This window comes from Cetorhinus maximus, chromosome 1 (genome assembly GCF_964194155.1).
Source record: "Cetorhinus maximus chromosome 1, sCetMax3.hap1.1, whole genome shotgun sequence".
NCBI lineage: Eukaryota > Metazoa > Chordata > Chondrichthyes > Lamniformes > Cetorhinidae > Cetorhinus > Cetorhinus maximus.
In genome coordinates, this window is record NC_135879.1 from 97,786,109 (window position 1) to 97,808,864 (window position 22,756).

The window sequence follows — 22,756 nt, forward strand, 5'->3', positions numbered from 1 at the left end:
AAACTGCAACCTTGCCAACTAGTCACCACTTCAGGATGAACCAAACCATTTGCAAACCTGACGTCCTGGTCAACCTCGAGTTGAGCTTCTGAAGCCATATCCTGCTCATCATGGAGACTCCTAATTTATACCTCTGCTCTTCCCTGAGCTCACCAGTATCGGAAATCCACATTTATGCATTCATCACCTTCAGACTCCATTATTCTAATGCTCTCCTATCTAGACTCATCTTCCACCCTCCAGAAATTTCCTCTCTCCAAAACTAATATGTTAATAACTAACTAACTAATAACTGCTAATATCTTGTCTGCTCTCTTATCCTTGCTGACTTATACGGAGTTGTCAGGTGACCAGTAGTCAAATTTAAAATGTTAATTTCTGTGCTCCAATTCCTCCATGGCCTCATCCTATCTGTAACTTCCTCCAATGTAATAACCAACCCTTGAATTCTGGCTCCTGTCTCTTGTGCATTTCCCCCCTCCCTTCACTCCTCTATTGGCAACAATGTTGAGGCTCTGTAATTTCCTGCCTGAATCTATCCACAATTCTACTCCCCTCTAATGTTTTAAGATTCTCTTTATATCCATCTTTTTGACCAAACTTTTGTTAAATTTTTTTTGCTTATACATCTGAGAACTATTTGGGTATATTTTCCAGGTTAAACACACTATATACAAATGCAAGCTTTTGCTGTTAAGTGTTTTATAAAAATTGCTCAACCGTATTTCTCTTGAATTTACTCCTTTCCCAGATCGTTCAGTCTATCTGGCTATGTTTTATTCTCCAGGTCCCTTATTTCTGTATGTTTTGCAGTTTAGCTACACTGTTTCAGTTGTGTAAATCTGAAAACTACATACAATACAAAACTAATGCTCTGTTTAAGGGAGGGATTACATTCTTGGATCTACACGTCATTCCTACCTCCTTCCCTTCCAGTATTCCATTTGTTATTTTCACAGTGCCAGATACTGGTTCAGTTACGGGGAATACATCTGCTACAACTCAATATCCCCTTTCTGCTCTGCCTTGAGTAATTTCCCATTAATCATCCAATTCCTGTGCCTATTATTTTTGATGTCTTGGTGGTAATGTCAGTGGATTAGTCAACCAGAGGTCGAGGAGAATGCTCCAGGGACACAGGTTCAAATCCCATCACAGCAGCTGGTGGAATTTAAATTGAATTAATAAATCTGAAATATAAAGCTAGTCTCAGTAATGGTGACCATGATAACTATCATCTGTTGCTGTAAAAATTCATCTCATTCACTAATATCCTTCAGAGAAGGGAATCTGCCATCCTTACGAGGTCTGGCCAGGATGTGAATCCAGACCCACATCAATGTGGTTGACTCTTAACTGCCTTCTGAAATGGCCTGGCATGCCACTCAGTTCAGGGGCGATTAGGATGGGCAACAAATGATGGCTTTGCCAGCAACACCCACATCCCACAAATGAATACAAAGTTCTTTAACCCCAAGTGCATTTAGCTACACTGAACTGCACCTGCCAATTGTCTATCCACTTCCCTGAACAGTCTTGAAACTTTTTGCCAACCTTCATTGCATTTACCACTCCTTTCAGCTATTGGTCCCAACACCAAGTCCTACAGGACTCTATTCATCACAGCTTTCCAACCAGGATATTTCCCATTAACAGGGACTAAGTTACTAACATTCAGTCAACTTTCAATCTGCCTCACTATATTGCTGAAAATACTGTCAGGTAATTTAATGATGTAATTTTCTATGAGGTACTTTATCAGCTGTCCTACATTGATAACAGCATATTGACCCAGGTATATCTTTTGTGACTATTTCAAAAATTCTGTGAAATGGTTCTTGCTTTCTTTTTTGTAAAGTTCACAGTTCTCTCAGTATTCCATGACCTTGTCCTTAGTAATTGATTCTAGAACTTTGTGATAACAATGTCAGAATGACTCATTGATGATTACTCCCCATATATCAGACTGGATTTAATGTAGCCCATTGTGTAAGGAACCATGGTGGCCAGGCCCACTTAATCGTAGCAAAGGCCGTGCTTCAGTCCCCCAACGGCAGCAAACCTCCCCAGTTAAGTCAGAGGGCGGAAGGGGCCAATGTGGGAATCCCAGCCGCCAGAAGTGGGATGTCAATTAGGTTAATTAATAAGCCACCTGACACCCATTATCCCTCCTGGGAGTGAGGGGGTGTCCCTCATAGTCAGGCACTCTGCGCCTGATTGAGAAACCTGGCATCAGGCAGCCACTGAAAGCCACTCTCCTTCCCTCGTCTTCATCCCCCCACATTTCCACCCCCACATGTTCACAATCCTGCCTTTGCTCACCTTTAACCTGGGGTTCCACAATGATCCTGGGACTCTAATGAGTGCATTCCTGCCAGAAGGCACCATTCCTACGGGTGACATGAGGAGTTGCCTGCCTCTGATTAGCTGGCAGCTGTTGCTGGGCAGGACTTCCGCTCCCGGTAACTTCTGTCACGAGGAACACCCTATTGTGGCCAGTTAGCATGGGTTCCCCACAGTTCTCTGACCGGTGGGAGAGGCCCATTGGTCCAACGGAATCCTGGCTATCTTATTCCCTTTACAAACAAGAGAACAAGAAGCAGCATTCCATTACCAGAGGAACACACACAAACCTTCAACCCTGCAAGCCTGTTCCACCATTCAGATGTTTCATAGCTGATCTGTACATCAACTCCGTTGATCTTCTTTTGCTCCATATCTCTCGATATCCTTACCCAACCAGTCCCTCAGTGTTCATGCTTTTTCTAGAGAGTCCCTAAATATCTCGTCATCTGCTCATTCTTGAATGCGTTATGAGTTCTTGGATATATCCAATCTGGGCTAGATGCTTTACTTACTTATATTTCATTCAAATATTCAGCTACCAATTCAGTAACATCTCTATTCAAGGAAGGGGACAGAAAACAGGAAACTAAAGGCCAGTTAGCCTAACATCTCTCATTGGAAAATTGTTAGAATCCATTATTAAGGAAGTAGTCTGAGAGCATTTAGAAAATCATAATACAATCACCAGAGTCAACATGTTTTGTGAAAGGGAAATCATATTTGATAAATTTATTGGAGCTCTTTGAGGATGTAACAAGCAGGGTGGATAAAGGGGAACCAGTGGATGTAGTCCGTTTGGATTTCCAAAAAGCATTTGATAACGTGCCACATAAAAAGTTACTACACAAGATAAGAGCTCATGGTGTTGGGAGTGATATATTAGCATCGATAGAGGACTGGCTAACTAGCAGGAAAGTGACAGTCGGAATATATGGGTAATTTTCAGGTGGGCGAACTGCAACTATTGGAGTGCCAGACAGATCAGTGGTGGGGGGCCCAGGCTATTTACAATTTGTATTAAAGACTTGTATGAAGGGATCGAGTGTAATGTAGTGAAATTTGCTGATGATACAAAGATAGGTAAGGAAACAAGTTGTGATGAGGGCACAAATGTTAATTACATGAATTAAGGTTAAGTGTCTATAGGTGGGGTCACTCATTGGACAAATAGTGTTATGAAAACTATGCTTACCTCATTGAGAACGGAGGTTGGGAACTTCAGCTCCTGACAGACCTCAGAGCTTTTGCGCATGCACAGACCGGGAGCAGACTGCACATGCTCAGTACAATTTGTAAGTTCTTTGAGCACAGGGCAGGCCCAGCACACCTGCGCATAAACAAACAGAGAAGAAAAAATGGCGCAAAAGCCCAGGTCAGGTGACCAGGAGTGGAGCACCATGGAAGACTAGGGTCCTAGGAAGGGGACAGGGAGAGGTCCCAAGAGGAGAGGGGACAAGGACAGGAAAAGGTCCCAGTTCAGTAAGAAGAGTGGGGCAGAAAAACAGGCTCCAAACAGGAAAAGGGCTGCAGGCCATTGGGTCAAAGGTGCTCCTTTGGTGCAGTAGTGATCTACGTGACGCGACCAAAGAGCTGAAATTGCGCTTCTGAGTTGTTGCTTTTTTAAAATTCATTTATGGGATGTGAGCATCGCTGGTTGGGCCAGCATTTATTGCCCTTGAGAAGGCAGTGATGAGTTGCCTTCTTGAACCGCTGCAGTCCATGTGGTGTAGGTACACCCACACAGTGCTGTTAGGAAGGAAGTTCCAGGATTTTGAGGCAGTGAAGGAACGGTGATATATTTTCAAATCAGGATGGTGAGTGACTTGGAGGGGAACTTCCAGGTGATGGTGTTTCCATCTGTCTGCGGCCCTTGTCCTTCTAGATGGTAGTGGTCAGGGGTTTGGAAGTTGCTGCCAAAGTAACCTTGGTGAGTTTCTGCAGTCCATCTTATAGATGGTGCACACTGCTGCTTCTGTGCATCAGTGGTGGAGGAAGTGAATGTTTGTGGAAGGGGTGCCAGTCAAGCGGGCTGCTTTGTCCTGGATAGTGTCAAGCTTCTTCAGTGCTGTTAGAACTGCACTCATCCAAGCAAGTGGAAAGTATTCCATCACACTTCTGACTTGTGCCTTGTGGATGGTGGACAGGTTTTGGGTTACTGGCCACAGGATTCCGAGCCTCTGACCTGCTCACGTAGCCACAGTATTTATATGGCTAGTCCAGTTCAGTTTCTGGTCAATGCTAACTCCCAGGATGTTGATAGTGGGGGATTCAGCAATGGTAATGCCATTGAATGTCAAAGGGCGATGGTTAGATTCTCTCTTGTTGGAGATGGTCATTGCCTGGCACTTGTGTGGCACGAATGTTACTTGCCACTTGTCAGCCCAAGCCTGGATATTGTCCAGGTCTTGCTACTTTTAGACTGCCTCAGTATCTGAGGAATTGCAAATGGTGCTGAACATTGTGCAATCATCAGCGAACATCCCCACTTCTGATCTTATGATGGAGGGAAGGTCACTGATGAAGCAGCTGAAGATGGCTGGGCCGAAGACACTACCCTGAGAAACTCCTGCAGCGGTGTCCTGGAATTGGGATGATTGACCTCCAATAACCACAGCCATCTTCCTTTGTGCTAGATATGAATCTAGCCAGCCGAGAGTTTTCCCCCTGATTCCCATTGAGTCCAGTTTTGCTACGGTTCCTTGATGCCACACTTGGTCAAATGCTGCCTTGATGTCAAGGACAGTCACTCCCACCTCACTACTGGAGTTCAGCTCTTTTGTCCATGTTTCAGCCAAGGCTATAATGAGGTCAGGTGTTGAGTGACCATGGCAGAACCCAAACTAAGTGTCAGTGAGCAGATTACTGCTAAGCAAGTGGCGCTTGATAGCACTGTTGATGACCCCTTCCATTGCTTTACTGGTGGCAAGTAGACTGATGGGGCGGTAATTGGCCGGGTTGGATTTGTCCTGCTTTTTGTGTACAGGAAGTACCTGGACAATTTTCCACATAGCCGGGTAGATGCCTGTGTTGTAGCTGTACTGGAACAGCTTGACTAGGGGCATGGGAAGTTCTGGAGCACAAGCCTTTAGTACTATTGCAGGAATATTGTCAGAGCCCACAGACTTTGCAATATCCAGCGCCTTCAGCCGTTTCTTGATATCGAATTGGCCAAAGACTGGCATCTGTGATGCTGGGGACCTCTGGAGGAGGTCGAGATGGGTCATCCGCTCGGCACTTTGGCTGAAGATTATGTTGCGATCCCAGCTGAGGTTACCACTGGACAAGACTGATCAAGGATGGAACCCAGACCGATAGATCCTAACTTTAATTTGTTTGTTTAGATACGTAGAGAGGGGTTACTGAACAGCGTCATTAGATTAGTTAATGAACTCCTAACAGAAGCATAAAACATTTATTAAACAAGAAAAGGTGAACTATATTACAATACTCCTTCATCTACAACTATAATTTTGGCACAAGCCGCCAGATGTTAGTCAGGAGGACATTGCAGGGTCGACAAGGCTGGGTTTGTCACTGTCATTTCCGGTGCCAAGGCCGTTGTCAAGTGATCCATCCGGTTTCATTCCTTTTTATTGACTTTGTAGTGGTTTTGAAAAAACTGAATGGTTTGCGAGGGCATTTAAGGGTCAACCACATCATCCGGAGTCGAGCGTAGGCCGGACCGGGTGAGGACAGCAGTGAACCAGAAGGGTTTTCACTACAATCGACAACGGTTTCATGTCATCAAAGAATTAAAAGCCTGATGATCAAGTCATCATCAGACTTTTCATTCCAGGTTTTTATTGAATTCAAATTCCATCATCTGCCATGGTGGGATTCAAACCCGGGTCCCCAGAGCATTACAGTGGGTCTCTGGATTACCAGTCCAATGACAGTACCACTATACCAGCTTGAAATCCAGGAGAATGGAATCTCAAGAGGAGAGACCGAAACCCTGCGAGGTGGGCCATTGTTGATGCCGTCCGAGTTGGAGCAACTTTGAGGGAATTCCCAAGTTAGATTTTCAAAGGCGAAGACAGGAATCCCTAGTTAGAGGGACAGAGTTGTAGTGAGATTGGTTGCCTCACAGTGTTTACTGATGTCTGAGTGGGCTGCTGTGAAATCCGTGGACTCTGTCTTGGTTGCATGTGTCATTTATCATGTAGTATAGTGTGGTGCGTTCGACCACAGTTGGCTTGTTAATTCACATGTACTTTATATTTACTCTGAGCATTAGGGTATAAGATAGATATTGTATTTATTTTATCTTTTTGATCTTTTTGTTTGTTCAAAACCCATGGAATCTTGTGACTTTATTCTATTACCAAGTGTCTTGAATATTTAATTTTGTCTACTTCAAACAAAATATTATTGGTCCCTAACTGGATTTCACCAAAAGCTTGGGGGTCTGGTCTAGGATCATAAAAGAAACACATTACATTGAAGTTTTGTTTTTGTTACAGGCTCCTCCAAGGGTTTTTTTAGTTAATTGGTTGGTTTGTTTGTTTATTAGATTTACTTGAAAGAGTATAAAGGGACAAAGTGCCCCTTTAAGGATCTGCTAATTAGTTTATTAGTTCATTAATTAGTTTATTTGTTTCACTGTTGTTCTCAAAAGAGAATAAACAGACACAGTGGCCACAGCCACCCTGGTGGCTCAGTATGTAGCGTTTTTTGCCTCTGAGCCAGAAGATTGTATGTTCAAGTCTCACTCTAAAGAATGGTTCGTGCGTGGAACTATTAAATAATAGCTGTTGGTGGCGTTGTGGTAATGTCACTGGAATAGTAACCCAGAGGCCCATACTAATGGTCCAGGGAAATGGATTCAAATACCACAATATAAAGAGACACATGCCCCTTTAAGGGGCTGTTAATTCATTCATTAGTTTGTTCATTTGGTACGCTCAAAAGCGTATAAAGAGACACTTATTGACTCTGATGGTTGGTTGAGGAGTTAGAAGTAACATGTGTAATGTTCCACTTTGTGAATAAACCTAAAAGTCAAGATGACTGATTTTTGGTCTCCTCCCTCACCAACTGGCTATAAGAAGTTTAACAACAAAGAGTCTGCAAAGGGATACAGATAGGTTAAGTGTTGGACAAAAAATTGGCAGATGGAGTATAATGTGGGAAAATGTGGGGTTGTCCACTTTGGTGGGAAGAATAGAAAAGGAGAATTTTATTTAAATAGAGAGACGGTAGAATGCCTCTGTACAGAGGGATTTGGGTGTCCTAATACATGAATCACAAAAAGGTTAGCATGCAGGTACAGAAGTAATTAGGAAGGCAAATGGAATGTTGGCCCCTACTGCAAGAAGGATGGAGTATAAATGTAGGGAAGTCCTGTTTCAACTGTACAGGGCATTGGTGAGACCACACTAGAGTAGTGTGTACGGTTTTGGTCGTCTTAGGTAAGGTGAGATATACTTGCATGGGAGGCAATTCAGGGAAGATTCACTACGTTGATTCCTGGGATAAAGGGGCTGTCTTATGATGAAAGGTTGAGCAGGTAGGGCCTATACTCATTGGAGTTTTGAAGAATGAGAAGTGATCCAATTAAAACATACAAGATTCTGAGGGGGCTTGACAGAGTAGATGCTGAGAGGATGACCTAAAGGAGGCTGGAAGATTTGCCTAGCTTGGACTAGAGAGAAGAAATCTCTAGTGCAATCCTCACAGTGAAAGCTACTTCTGGGTTTAGAAGTTATTTGGCTGGGAAAGGGAAAAGGAAGCAGGGCCTCAAGAGCAGGGAATAGTTTTAGACTGGTTTTGGAAGAATGAAATGTCTACTTAAGGGACAGCATAAAGTATAAACATGGCGTGGGATTTTCAGTCATGTCAAAAGTGATCTTTTCTGTAGTTTTAAGTACAAAATGCCTATTAAATACTATTTAATCAATGTTGTGCTTAGTTTGTTATCGTAAAAATCTTTAAAAATCTTGTTGTGTGATCCTTCCAGTCAGTCACTGGAAATTCAAATATCATTTTAAAAGTCAACGGTCTCTACAGGAATCATAACACACTTGAAGTAGACCATGGAAAAAAAATGTTAGTACCACTCAGTACTTTGACAACAGACTGCAGAATCCAATCTACCTGTGAAGCTCATATGTGGCCACAAGCTCATGAGACATTCCAAAAAAGAAAATGTTCACTGGAAGCAATTTAAAATGACCTTTATACCCTTTAGCTTTTCAAACCTTCAAACTAACATTCTTTGCCCACTATTCTTCCTAAAACCTTTAATTATGTTTTATATTGCCACCTCAATTATCTTTTCAAAACAGGTGTCCACTTTTCATAATCACAGAATCATGGAATGGTTACAAAACAGGAGGAGGCCATTCAGCCCGTCATGCTTGTGCCTGCTCTCTCAAGAGCAACTCAGCCAATCAGATTCTCTCACCGTCTCCCCATAGCCCTGACCTTCAATACTGTTTTGAAAGCCGTTATTATCTCTGCCTCCACCACACTCTCAGGTATTGCTTTCCAGATCCTATCCCTTGCTGTGCAAAAAGCTTTTCCTCATTCTTTAGCCAATCACCTGAAATCAGTGTCCTTGTTTCTCAGCCCTTCTGCCAATGGGAAATAGTTGCTTTCTATCTATTCTGTCTAGAGACCCTTCATGATTTGGAACACTTTGATCAAATCTTCTCCCAACATGTTCTCTCTCCAAGGGCAACGACCCCAACTTTTCCAATCTAGCCACATAACTGAAGTCCCTCAAACCTAGAACCACTCTCTAAAGCCTTCACATCCTTCCTAAAATGTGGCATCTAGAATTGGACACAATACAAACCACTGTTTCAGAAAGATTCACCATTATGTCTTTTTGTTGTACTCTTTGTCTCCTATTTACAAAGCCCAAGATCAAGTATGCCACTTGAATCACTTTTTCAACCAGTACTGCCACATTCAGCAATTTGTGCACCTATACCCCAGGGTACCCCTTTTAGAACTGTACTCTTTATTTTATAATTTAAATTGTTTCAACACATTCAGCATTAAATTTCATCTGCCACGTGTTCACCCATTGCTCCAACCTGTCTTATGTCCTCTTAAAAGTCTAACACTCTCCTCCTCACCATTCACAAAACTTCCAAATTTTGTGTCATGTGCAATTTTGGAAGCTGTGTCCTGCACACCCAAGTCTAGGTCATTAATATACATCAAGAAAAGCAATGGTCCTCGTACTGACCCCCAGGAATGCCACTGTGCACTTTCCCCCAGTCTGAAAGATAACTGTTCACACCACTACCCTTTTCTTGACAACCAGCCAACTTTGTATCCATGCTGTCATTTTCCCTTTTATTCCATGAGCTTCAATTTTACTGGTATGTTTATTTTGTTGCACTTTATCAAATGCCTTTTGGAAGTCCATATACACAACATCAACTACATTACCCTCATTGACCATCTCTGTTAGCTCATCAAAAAATCCAATCAAGTTGGTTAAACACGATCGGACTTCAACAAATCCATGCTGGTTTCCCCTAGTTACATCCTCTTAGGAAATTATGCATCTAATAAAACAGCTCACAGCTCTAGCACAAGGGTCCAATCTGCTTCATGGTTAGAGGAGAATCACACCCTCACTGAATATTCTAGAAATATGAAGGGACTACTGCATGATATCATAGCAGCAAAAGAATCAATATATTTCTGGAGCTGAAGAATGAATGATGCAAGTTGACAAATTTAAGAAAGAAAGAACTTGCATTTATGTGGAGCCAGGCATGCCAAAGCATTTCACAAACAATGAATACTTTTGAAATGAGGTCACTATTGTAATGTATGGAAACAGCAGTGAATTTAACATAGCAAGGTCTCACACGTAGCAATGAGATAAATGATCAGATAACCTATTTTAGTGGTCAATGCAGTTCCATCTTCCAGGGGAACTCCCCTACTGTTCTTTGAACTAATGCCATGGGAGCTTTTTAAATCCAATTGAGGGGGCAGATGGAGCCTCAGTTCGACATTTCATTGGAAAGATATTGCCTCCGGTTCAACCTAAATTATGTGCTCAATTCTCTGCAGTGGGGCTTGGAAGCATGACCTTCTGACTCACATTAGAGTGTGTTATGGCTGAGCCAAGGTTGGAACCCAGTCAGCTAAAGTACCAATTACAAGAATTGTTTTTGTCACATGAAGCTAAGAAAAGTGAGGTTTAGTATCATAGAATTACTGCAAAACCATGCTCAGTTTTGGTCACAGAACATATTAAGAAGTATTTAGATCCATTGCATACAGGGCTATGGGCCAAGTGCTGGAAAATGGGATTAGATTTAATCCCATTTTCTTTGTAAATCCATTTTAAATTGTAAGCTTTAATTTTTCATTATCATCGTCATCCTTGTCATCAAATGCAGATGCTTGATGGCTGGCATGGGCACAATGGGCCTGTTTCTGTGCTGTATAACTCTATGACGGAAAGAAACCACTATGAATTCTGGACCTCAAACTGTGTGCTTTACTTAAATAGTAGAAAACAAAATTAATTTATTAGAGTTCTTATGATGGTTTAAAGTGACAGTATTAAATGTATTTGTAGACAGTAACTGAACTGCGCTGTAAATTTCCATTCAACGATGAACATGGGACAAGATTCTCTCTAGTTTTGACTACAGGTAAAATAAAGGAACTAATCAAGTTTGATGGAAAATTAGTGAATAGTCCTCCATCTCCAATGCTTCACTGCCTCTTCTGCTACATTTGCTCCTTTGTAATTAGTTGTAGTCCTACCCCATACTACTTAAAAGTCGCTCACATTTTCTACATCAAAACAAATATTTTATTCCTTTCTTGGTATAATGCTCACATAATGGCTCATAGAAACGGAAAAGTTGTTGCAATCACTCAAAAATACTCCTACCTGACAAATATTAAGAAAACAACAGTCTTTTCACTAAAGTAGTGCCTATAGTGGCGATTTCAACAATGCAGAATTTTTGGAGCAGGTAGGGGAAATCTTTCAAGAGGTAACATAACCCTGAGGTTCTGATCACTCCATGACTGCTCAAAGGTTAACAAGCTTGTAAAGTTTCACACTGCTCTTCAGTCTTTGTTGCACATCAAGAACTAGCATTGACATAGCATCTTTAACATAGGAAAAAAACACAAGGCACATCACAGAGCAGGGAGGAAGGAAAAAAAATGCCAATACAGAGAATGAAATATGAGAAGGATTGACAAAAGCTTTGTTTTAAGGGAGAAAAGTTGGAGAAGCAAAGTAGTTCAAACATGAAAGTTTAGAGAATGAGGTCCAGCCAGCTGACGACACAGGTGCCACCGGTGAGCTGAAAGATGGAATGGACAACAGATCCGAGTTAAAGGAATGGAGACTTTGAGTCTAACGGATGAAAGGAGGTTATATAGATAGAGTGGTGAGGCAATGAAGACATTTATTTCAATACAAGAATGAGAATTTTAAATTTGAGACATTCAGGAACAAAGAACCAATGTAAACATCACTTGCAACACAGGGAGAGGAAGAACTGAAGCAGCTAGAGCCTATTCCACTATTCAATTATACTATGATTGATCTACACCACAAGTCCATTTTCCCACTTTTCCTCCCTTTCCTTTGACATCCTTACCCAACAAGAATCCATCCATCTTGATCTTGAAAGCTCAAAGGGCGAATTCCAAACACCATTTATATGAAGAAGTGCTTCCTGATTTCATGCCCAAATAGTTTGGCTCTAATTTTAAGATTATGTGCCTTTCTTAATTCCCCCACCAGAGGTAACCATATAGGAACACGTCAAGGAATCTGAAGAATTTATTCATCTATTCAATTACTTACTACATCATACTTCATTTTATCTACCAATAATGATCATTAAATGGAATGGATACATTATCTAATAACTGGTACTATTAATGAATATCATGTCACGCCAGGTGAAGTTGCATCTTTTTAATGGGAAGTATTTCCACAGAAACATGTGACCAGCAAGTTCACTGAACTGTGGGTAGGGAAGGTCAAGACAGCTTGCAGTAAATGCCCAGCAAAAGAAAATGTTGGAATTTTAAAGTGCAATATTGATCAACAAATGATCTATGAAATAAGTTGATACAATAAATATTACTATACCTGTAGATGCTCCAAAAGGAAATCCTGCTGTTTGTCCAGTTGTGGTAGTGTTAGTGGTTCCAAATGGGCCAAAACCTAACAAAAATATATAACACAACATGCAAAATGCTAATTTAGCAGGCACTCATTTTATTGTATTAAATTTTAAACAGCAAGGTGTTGGCAGTACTAATGAAGGGTCCCACTCAAAGGATTAACCCAATTTTCTCTTCACAGGTCCTCAGCAGCCTGTTCTGCAAGTCCAACATCCTGTCAGAAAGGGAAGGAAAGACTCATGGCAGTGCTGTTTCTTCGAATTACTTCCTTATTTTTCAGAAAAAAAATACTAGGTCATGGGAGAATTTTGACGGATGCTTTTAAACATCAGTATTCCTACTCTGAAGAAGAGTCATATGGACTTGCAACATTAACTCTGTTTCTCTCTCCACAGATACTGCCAGATCTGTTGAGTTTTTCTAGCGTTTTCTGTTTTTATTTCAGTATACTTACTATTGCACTTGTTAGGCCTCCCTCGCTGCTTGGCAACCACTACAGGAGCAGCTTGTTGTGGTTTCACAAACAGGGGGGTTGGGGGATGGGGGTGGCATTGGTGGTGGTAAGAAAATGATTCTGATCTGTACTGAGTGTCATTCAAATCCCAACTGATCCTGGAAAACACACTATTAGCTGTTAGTTCAGATTTCCCAGCCTGCAGCATGGTTTGTTGGAGTGAACATTTCCAGAGTTCTTGGCCAGTTAAAAATCAGCACCCCCATTATCCTGTCACCTTCTCCTATTGGAGAGGTGACTGGAACAATCCGGTAAGGATGGACAGCTAACTCAACAGTCTCAGTGCTGGTGAGGAGAAAAAAAAAATCAAAATTCTAAAAGCTAATATTTTCTCCCCTTAAAAAAAAAATTGTTCTTTGAACAAAAAGGGCCTTCCCTCGAGCCATTCCTTCCCTGTCAAGTGTTAAGGACTGGAAAAGGTGCAGGTTTCTTTCTAATGTGTAAATACTATACATCAGACAACATAAAACATTATCTAGCCCAGGGTAAGAGACATTTCAGCAGGATAATATGTGTAACCTGACTTTATAAGCAATGCAGTGCAAGTAACCAGTTTAGAAATTATGGGTGCGTAAAAGACACTTGAAGAAGAGCAGTGGTAATCTCCTCAGTGTCCTAGACAATATTCATCCCTCAACCAATACCCAAAATAGATGATCTGGTCATGTCTCATTGCTGTTTGTGGGACCTTGCTGCGCAAATCAATTGGCACATTTACTACATAATAAAAGTACGTCACTGGCTGTAAAGTACTTCAGGACACCTAACGTTGTGAAAGGTGCTATTAATGCAGATCTTCTTCCTTTCTTTATACACAGAAACATGGAAGAGATTTTAAATTAAATTAAACGAGTAGTTTTAGTTTGTAAATCGGACTATGACGTAGTAAACAATTTATTATATCTTCAGAAAACAGACATCCTGTTAGATTCTGGAATTTGTCATAATGCTTATTGGCATTGGCACACTTATTACTCAGCTCTTAACAGCTACAGTTTTGAGAGAAACTAGACATTTCTTATTGAACCAGTTGTATGGCTTTTTTGTTTACAAAATCTGGCCGTTTTATGGTCACTCTTTCTGATACTCACTCAGATTTATGGAACTCAATTTCACAACTTGCTGTGGTGGGTCTTGAACACATGAGGTCTGGGTTGTCCAGTGCAATAACCAATACACTATTGTACCCATGAGCGTGATTTTGCAATAATGCAAGCTTCTCTTAATCGCATCGTTCTTCTCTTTTCTATTTTGCTTTCTGTACATAATTTTACATTGAATCAAATGTTCTAACTTACACTTGCTGAGGCATACACTGTCTGAATCAGGAAGAGCTCATTAATCTCATTGGTTGAAGAGACACGTTGTCGCTTGCCCTGTTCAAGAAGGTGCCAGATCCCCTTGAAAGGGCACCACACCAAAATGACTTTCTAATTATCGTTGCTGCCATGTAAAAGCCTATGGGCAGCTGAAAGCTTAATGAACATAAGCAGTTAGTTCGGTGCTGACCTCAGAATTTGAGCCTATACATCAATTCTTTTATTTATAACAAACTGTGATTTCATCAAAAAAAACAATCAGTTACATCAGTCGGGCACTAAAAGTTTGATAAAGGGTTGGTTATCTAGTTTGAGAATTTGCCCAAGTTCAAGGTCAGAAGATTTGCTGTTTCCAAGTTAAACACTAATTGTCCAAACTCACTAACCTTAAAAATTAGGAAACTATTTAGAACTTAAGAGTTCAACGATCATTCTGCATAAATTGAGAATGATTTAATCATAAACAAATTTTTTTTTTAAAAAGGGATAAAATTGACTTTTCTGAAACAATGTTTCAGGTGTTACTGTTGCAGGATATCCAACAGCTTCAACTGTTAAAATCAAAAGTTGCAAGGGCCATTCTTTTTTTTTTGCAAAGCAAGCTGCTGAAAGTGCAAAATGATATCACAATGAGGGAAATGGGACATCTGGAACAAGGCAAGCACCTGTGTATCCCCTTAAATCGGGCTGTTGCTGAGTAAGTTCCTCACCAGAGCACTGTCAATGATATCTTCCATCACTTTGCTGGTGATCAAGAGCAGACTAATGGACAGTAATTGGCCAGTAATCCTGCTTTGTATAGACAGGACATACCAGGGTAATTTTCGACTTTGTCGGCTAGTTGCCAGTGTTGTAGCTATACTGAAACAGCTTGGCTAGGGGTGCGGCTAGCTCTGGAGTATAAGTTTTCAATACTACTGCCAGGATGTTGTTAGGGCCCATAGCCTTTGCTGCATCCAGTGCTTTCAGTTATTTCTTGAAATCACATGGAATGAATCGAATTAGCTGAAGACTGGCATCCGTGATGCTGGGGATCGCCAGAGGAGGCCAAGATCGATTATCCGCTCAGCATTTCTAGCTGAAGATGGTTGCAAACGCTTCAGCCTTATCTTTTGCACTGATGTGCTGGACTACCCCATCATTGAGCATGGGGAGGTTTATGAACCCTGCTCCTCTTATAAGCTGTTTAATTGTCCACTAGCATTCACAACTGGATGTGGCAGGACTGCAGGGATTTGACCATATCCATTGGTTGTGGGATCTCTTAGCTCTGTCTTTTGAATGCTGCTTCCACTGTTTGGCATGCATGTAGTTCTGTGTTGTCGCTTCACTAGGTTGGCATCTCATTTTTAGGTCTGCATAATGTTGCTCTTGGCATGTTCTCCTGCGCTCTTCACTGAAGAAGGGTTGATTCCCCAGCTTGATTGTAATGGCAGAGCGAGGGACATGCTGGGCCTCGATGTTACAGATTCTGGTCGAGTACAAATCTGCTCCTGGTGATGGCCCACAGCGCCTCATGGATGCCTAGTTTTAAACTGCTGGATCTGTCCCCTTGGTGGTTCACTCACCGCCTGCTGTAGGCACAGGTTAACAGATATGTCCTTCAGGATCCAGCCAGCTCTGCCTGTAGTGGTGCTACCAAGCCACTCACTCTGAATATACTCTATGCCCTTGCTACCCTCAGTGCTTCTTCCAAGTGGTGTTAAACATGGAGGAGTATGGATTCGTCAGCTGTGGGGAGGCAGTAGATGGTCATCAGCAAGTGGTTTCCTTGCCTATGTTTGACTTGATGCCATGAGACTTCATGTGATCTGGCGTCAATGTTGAGGACCCCCAGGACACCTCCCTCCAAAATGTATACACTGTGCCACCTGGGACATTGGTGGGACAGGACATACCCAGGGATGGTGATGGTGGTGTCTGGGACATTATCTGTAAGGCATGATTCAGTGAGTGTGACCATATCAGGCAGTTGCTTGACGAGTTGTGGGACAGCTCTCCCAATTTTGGCACAAGTTGTCAGATGTTGGTGAGGAAAACTGGGCAAGGTCAACAGGGCTAGGTGTGTCATTGTAGTTACTTGCGCATAGGTCGATGCTAGCCGGTCCGTCCAGTTATAATCCTTCTTGACTTTTCTGTTGCACAACTCAGTGTCTTGCTAGGCCATTTCAAAGGGCAGTTAAGAGTCAACCATATTGTGTGGGTCTGGGGTCACATGTAGGTGTGACCACTTAAGGATGGCAGATTTCCTTCCCTAAAGGATATTAATGAATTAGATGGGTTTTTACAACAATCCGATAGATTCATGGTCACCATCACTTTTCATTCCAGAGTTATTAATTAATCCCATCAACTGCTGTTGTGGGATTTGAACCTGTGTCCCCAGAGCATTAGCCTGGACCTCTGAATTATAAGTCAAGTAACATTTCTTCCCTTCTTTCTGTATTCCCTTTTTGTAGTTCTTACTATCTTTTTTGTCTGGTTTTGATGTTCTTTATATCTCACCCAGTCCCCTGGACTTTCAGTATTCTTCTTCACTCTTTCCTTCAAAGCCATGAGTTACTGAACCCAACATAAGGAAGGAAGTTGAAATTACAAGGACATTTACACCCATCATGCCCTCCCTCACACCCATGAGATCAATGCATGTCTCCTCTGCCACATCAGGTTTAGTAAATTCCACGTTAGCAGTTTTCACTGTTTAAACAAAGGCTTTCAATAGAAATTCATGGGGAAACAGGAAAGATGCTCACGTTAATAGAATTCATTGCGCTATAATGGTTTAATATTTAAACAGGAGTGCAGATAGTGACAGTTCCTCACCATCCAAATAACATCGAGGAGGCTCTGCCAAGTTAATGTTTAATGAATTGATGCCAACAATGAAATGGAAAGAAACTAAAAGCATGCTAAGAAGTTAATCTCATGTTGTAAAGGCTTTCGTCCAAAACAATCCAATGACGTAAAAAAAATGAAAAGCTGTTACAAATAGAAAAGGGACTTCAAATACAGTTTATCAAATACAAAACGCCAACATAAGCTAAAGGAAGAAAAGTAACGCACCAATTCAACAAAATAGGAAAGTTTTCCAATAACAGGTGGAAAGTTATCACAAAGAGCATTCTGCGTTCTCTGCACTCGCCCCACCCTTGAAAAGACAGGACTGTAGAAACACATTTGCATTACCTCCAAATCCTGAGGAAGCTGTTGTGGTGGCAGTTCCGAAACCAAAACTGGGCTGTGCTGTGGTTTTTGCACAAAAAGAACCAAAAGAAAATCCAGTGGTTCCTAAAAAGAACAGATTTATCACTAAGAAGACATGGGTACAAGGTTTTTTAATGTCGGGGGAGATGGCATGGAAGCACGATCTGCATTGACGCTAAAGCTATAATCACGCTCAGGAATACTTGAGCTTTTTCTTATGATGGATTAAATATTCACGCATCAAGGAATGGATGGCATAGTGACTTAGAATATTATTTTTTCACCCGTGTGATCTGAAAATAAATATGATTCAGACTACTGAAGCAAAAATCTGTTCCCAGTTGTAGCTTTCAGAGTTTTAAGCAAAACTGTTTATTTCAATATTGATCTTGAAGCATCAAATTGCAGATCTCATACATTTTGACAGCTCTATGGCAGTGTTTCCACCAAAAGAATTAAATCATCTTTCTCTTTCAGTGAATTCCCAGCAGTTTCTGCAATTTCACTGTAGATTTGGTTCACAACCAGGTTTGCAGAGGGCCCTGTGCATATCTATTATGCTTTGAGCTGGGTGGGTGGGGTGGCTCTTCCTCCACCATTACTGCAACTCCACGCTGAAACTACAACTTCTGTACTCTTGTGGAGAAATAAATGGGCAAAAGGATCATACTCAAATTTGATAAGTTGTCCTCTCAGCATGTGCCAGTCTTGTTTGTATCTACTTTCAGCCACGCAATCACTGATTTCAAACCCATGCCACTTCCTTTTTTGCAGGGGCGGCAATGGTTAAAGGAAAGAGGGAGAGAGAAAACAGTAGACCAGACATGCCAAACCTATTTCCAAAATACTTATTACAAAGAGCCCTTAAACTAATTATTTTTAAACGATTTCCACTTTTAAGAGGCACAAATATCATCTGACTAAATCATACAATATAATCGTTTTTTCCAAATTCATGAATGATCATGTAACTGGGTCACAGATTTTTAGTTTCCAATCTGTTATTTTAAAGGGTGGATCAAATACAGCAAATGTATTGCAGAAATCATATTGCAATACTGGGCCTGAACTTCCGTGGGCAATTGCCATGCAATCCTTACCTGGGGTCTTACTGGGGTGGGGAGGGCGCTTCCCCAGTGCATCTTTGGGGTATTCCTCAGTTACGATTCCAGGAAGCTCGAAAGTTAAAGGCCACTGATTTTTATCTGAACCTTTTTTCCATAAGGAGAAGGAAGTAAAACCAATTTTGCCAAGTTTCAAACCCAATAGAGCATAAAATCCTGGGATTGAGTTCTGTTTTTGTTTTGATGACTGCTCATTGAAGATCCAAACAATAAATATATCCACATGAGGCAGAAGCACAGGAATGAAGGGAATACATTTTTCTTACTGAGTTTATATTGGCCAAATGCAGACCTACAGTGGACTAATATAAAACCACAACAAAATGATCTTCAAAATCAGTAGCAAATTCAAAGAGCTGGTGGGATATTTCGCGGGATCTGTAGACATACACTTTTTAGGGGTACTCTGTTCCTTTACACTTCTCAGTATTTTACCATTTATTATGTATTCCCTTGCCTTAGGAAATAGGAGCATAAGTAGGCCATTCAGCCCCTCCAGCCTGCTCTGCCATTCAACTAGATCATGGCTGATCTTCTACGGCAACGCCATTTTCCTGCACTATCCTCATATCTCTCGATATCTTTAATGTCTAGAAATCTATCCATCTCTGTCTAGTATCTAGAAATATATCCATCTCCCTGTGTAGGACAAAGTATCCAAAAGAAAATATTGTATGCTTGTGATAAAGGGACAGCAATAATCATGGGTGATTTTAATCTACACATAAACTGGAAAAATCAGATTGGCAGTATTAGCCTGGATGAGGACTTCTTAGAATGCTTTCGAGATAGTTTCTTAGAGCAGCATGTTCTGGATCCAACCAGAGAGCAGGTTATATTAGACTTGGTATTGTGTAATATGACAGAATTAATTAATGTCCTCAGGGTAAAGGCACCCCGAGGTAGCAGCGACCACAATATGATTGAATTTTCATCCAGTTTGAAAGGGAGAAGAGTGGGTCTAACACTAGTATCTTAAACTTAAATAAGGGCAACTATGTGGGGATGAAAACTGAGCTAACTGAAGTGAATTGGAAAATTAGGCTACATGATGGATCAATAGAGATGCAGTGGCAGACATTTAAGAGGACATTTCAGAGTATTCAGAATAAGTGCATTCCTACTATAAAGAAAAATTCTAAGGGGAGGACCCATATCCATGGTTAACTAAAGATGTTAAGGAAAGCACCAAACTTAAGGAAAAAGCATACCACTCCGTAAAGAAGAGTGGCTGGCAGATGGTTGAACAGGATATAAAGAACAGCAGAGAATGACTAAAAGATTAATCAGGAGAAAGAAGAGAATGAGAGGAAGCTAGCTAGAAATGTAAAAACGGATAGCAAGAGTTTCTACAGGTATTTAAAAAGGAAAAGAGTAAGTAAAATAGGTGTTGGTCCTCTAGACAGTGACAGTGGGGAGTTAATTGTAGATAATAAGGAAATGGCAGAACAAATGAACAAATATTTTGCTTCTGTGTTCACTATAGAGGATACAAAAAACATTCCAGTAATAGCTGCAAATCAGGAGGTGAACAGGAGAAAGGAACTTGGTAAAATTGAAATCACTAGGGAAACAGAACTGAGCAAATTGATGGAGCTGCGGGCTGGCAAGTCTCCAGGTCCCAATGGACTACTAGGGTCTTAAAAGAGGTGGCTAATGAGGTAGTCAATGCGCTGGTATTAATTTTCCAAAATTTGCTAGGTTCTGGAAAGTAGCAAATATTACTCCTCTACTCAAGAAGGGAGGGAGGCAGAAAACAGGAAACTACAGGCCAGTTAGCTTAGCGTCTGTCGTGGGGAAGTTATTAGAATCGATCATTAAGGAGGTTATAGCTGGGCACTTAGAAGAGCTCAAGACAATAGGGAAGAGTCAGCGTGGTTTTGTGAAAAGAAAATCATGTTTAACCAATTTATTGGAGTTGTTTGAAGGAGTAACATGCACTGTGGATAAAGGGGAGCCTGTAAACGTACTGTACTTGGATTTCCAGAAGGCATTTGATAAGGTGCCATATCAAAGATTATTATGGAAAATAAAAGCACATGGTGTAATGAGTGACATATTAGCATGGGTAGATTAGCTAGCTAGCAGAAAGCCTGGAGTATGCATAAATGGGTCTTTTTCTCATTGGCAGGATGTGACAAGTGGAGTCTCACAGGGGTCTGTATTGGGGCCTCAACCTTTTATGATTTACATCAATGGCTTGGATGAGGGAAGAGAAGAATTGGTAGCTAAATTTGCAAATGACACAAAGATAGGTGGGAAAGTATGTTGTGAAGAGGACATGAGGAGGTTGCAGATGGATATAGATAGGTTGAGTGAGTGGGCAAAGATCTGGCAAATGGAGTTTAATGTGGGAAAATGCAAAGTTGGCAGGAAGAACAAAAAATGCAGAGTATTACTTAAATGGAGAACGCCTGCACAATTCTGAGCTGCAAAGGGATCTAGCTGTTCTAGTACATGAGTCACAAAAAGTTAGTGTGCAGAGACAGCAAGTAATTAAGAAGGCTAGTGGAATACTATCCTTTATTACGAGAGGAATTGAACATAAAAGTAAGGATGTTATGCTTCAGTTATTCAGGGCACTGGTGAGACCGTACCTCGAATACTGTGTGCAGTTTTGGTCTTCCTATTTAAGGAAGGATGTCAATGCATTGGAGGCGGTTCAAAGGAGGTTTACTTGATTGATACCTGGAATGAGTGGGTTGTCTTATGAGGAAAGGTTGGACAGACGGGGCTTGTTTCCACTGGAGTTTAGAAGAGGGGTGATTTGATTGAAGTATACAAGATCCTGAACAGCCTTGACAAGGTGGACGTGGAGAGGATATTTCCTCTTGTGGGTGAGTCCAGAACTAGGGGGCACTGTTTTAAAATTAGGAGTCACCCTTTTAGGGCAGAGATGAGGAGAAATTTTTTCTCTGAGGGTTGTGCGACTTTGGAATTCTCTGCCTAAGAAGGTGGTGGAGGCGGGGCCATTGAATATTTTTAAGGCAGAGGTAGATAGATTCTTTTTAGGCAAGTAAATCAAAGGTTAGAACCATAGAAAAGTTACAGCACAGAAGGAGACCATTCAGCCCATCTTGTCCATGCCAGCCCGAGGACACCCAGGTGCCCTTTCTAATCCCACCTTCCTGCACCCAGCCCATAGCCCTGCAGCTTACAGCACTTAAGGTGCAGATCCAGGTACTTTTTAAATGAGTTCAGAGTTTCTGCCTCTACCACCAACTTGTGCAGCAAATTCCAGATACCCACTACCCTCTGCATAAAAAAGTTCTTCCTCATGTCCCCCCTACAGCTTCTGCCACTTATCTTGAATCTATGTCCCCTGGTTCTAGAATTCTCCGCCAAGGGAAACAATTTTATCCTGTCCACTCTATCTATTCCCCACAATTTTGTACACCTCAATCAAGTCACCTCTCAGCCTTCTTTGTTCTAAGGAAAATAACCCCAATCTATCCAATCTCTCATCGTAGCTACACTTTTCTAACCCTGGCAACATTCCTGTAAACCTCCTCTGCACTCTCTCTAGAGCTATTACGTCCTTCCTGTAATGTAGTGACCAGAACTACACAAAATACTCCTGTTGTGGCCTCCCCAGTGTTTTATACAATTCCAACATTATATCCTTACTTTTATATTCTATACCTCTGCCAATGAAGGAGAGCATTCCATATGCCTTCTTTACAACCTTGTCTACTTGAACTGCTGCCTTCAGGGACCTGTGTACTTGTACGCCAAGATCTCTCACTTCATCTACCCCTCTTAGTATATTCCCATTTATTTTGTAATCCCTGTAACTGGTTTGACCTGGTTATCGGGGGTAAATGGGAATGTGGAAATCGAAACACAAAAAGATCAGCCATGATCTTATTAAATGGCGGAGCAGGGGCCGAATGATCTACTCCTGTCCCCATTTATGTTCTTATGTTGAATGCTCAATGACTGAACCTCCACAGCCCTCTGGGGGTAGTGAATTCCAAAGATTCATCACCCTCTAAGTGAAGAAATTCCTCCTCTTCTGGATCCTGAAATGGCCTACCCCTTATTCTGAGACTTTGCCCCCTGGTTCTAGACTCCCCAGCCCAGGGAAACATCCTTCCTGCATCTTCCCTGTCGAG

At 41.4% G+C, this 22,756-nt stretch overlaps 1 protein-coding gene across 8 annotated transcripts in view; it reads right to left on the reverse strand.

Moving 5' to 3' along the window:
* nup54 (nucleoporin 54) overlaps positions 1–22,756 on the reverse strand; it is a 79,125-nt gene that overhangs the window by 42,496 nt on the left and 13,873 nt on the right. For 4 of the 8 annotated variants that reach the window (XM_078544139.1, XM_078544156.1, XM_078544173.1 and 1 more), the window contains 2 exons: positions 17,500–17,601; positions 12,446–12,520 (listed from right to left, as the gene is read on the reverse strand). In XM_078544139.1, the coding sequence (XP_078400265.1) occupies positions 12,446–12,520; positions 17,500–17,601 (177 nt within the window). The remainder of the gene's footprint in view (positions 1–12,445; positions 12,521–17,499; positions 17,602–22,756) is intronic. The other 4 variants (XM_078544164.1, XM_078544190.1, XM_078544199.1 and 1 more) reach the window with 1 other exon arrangement.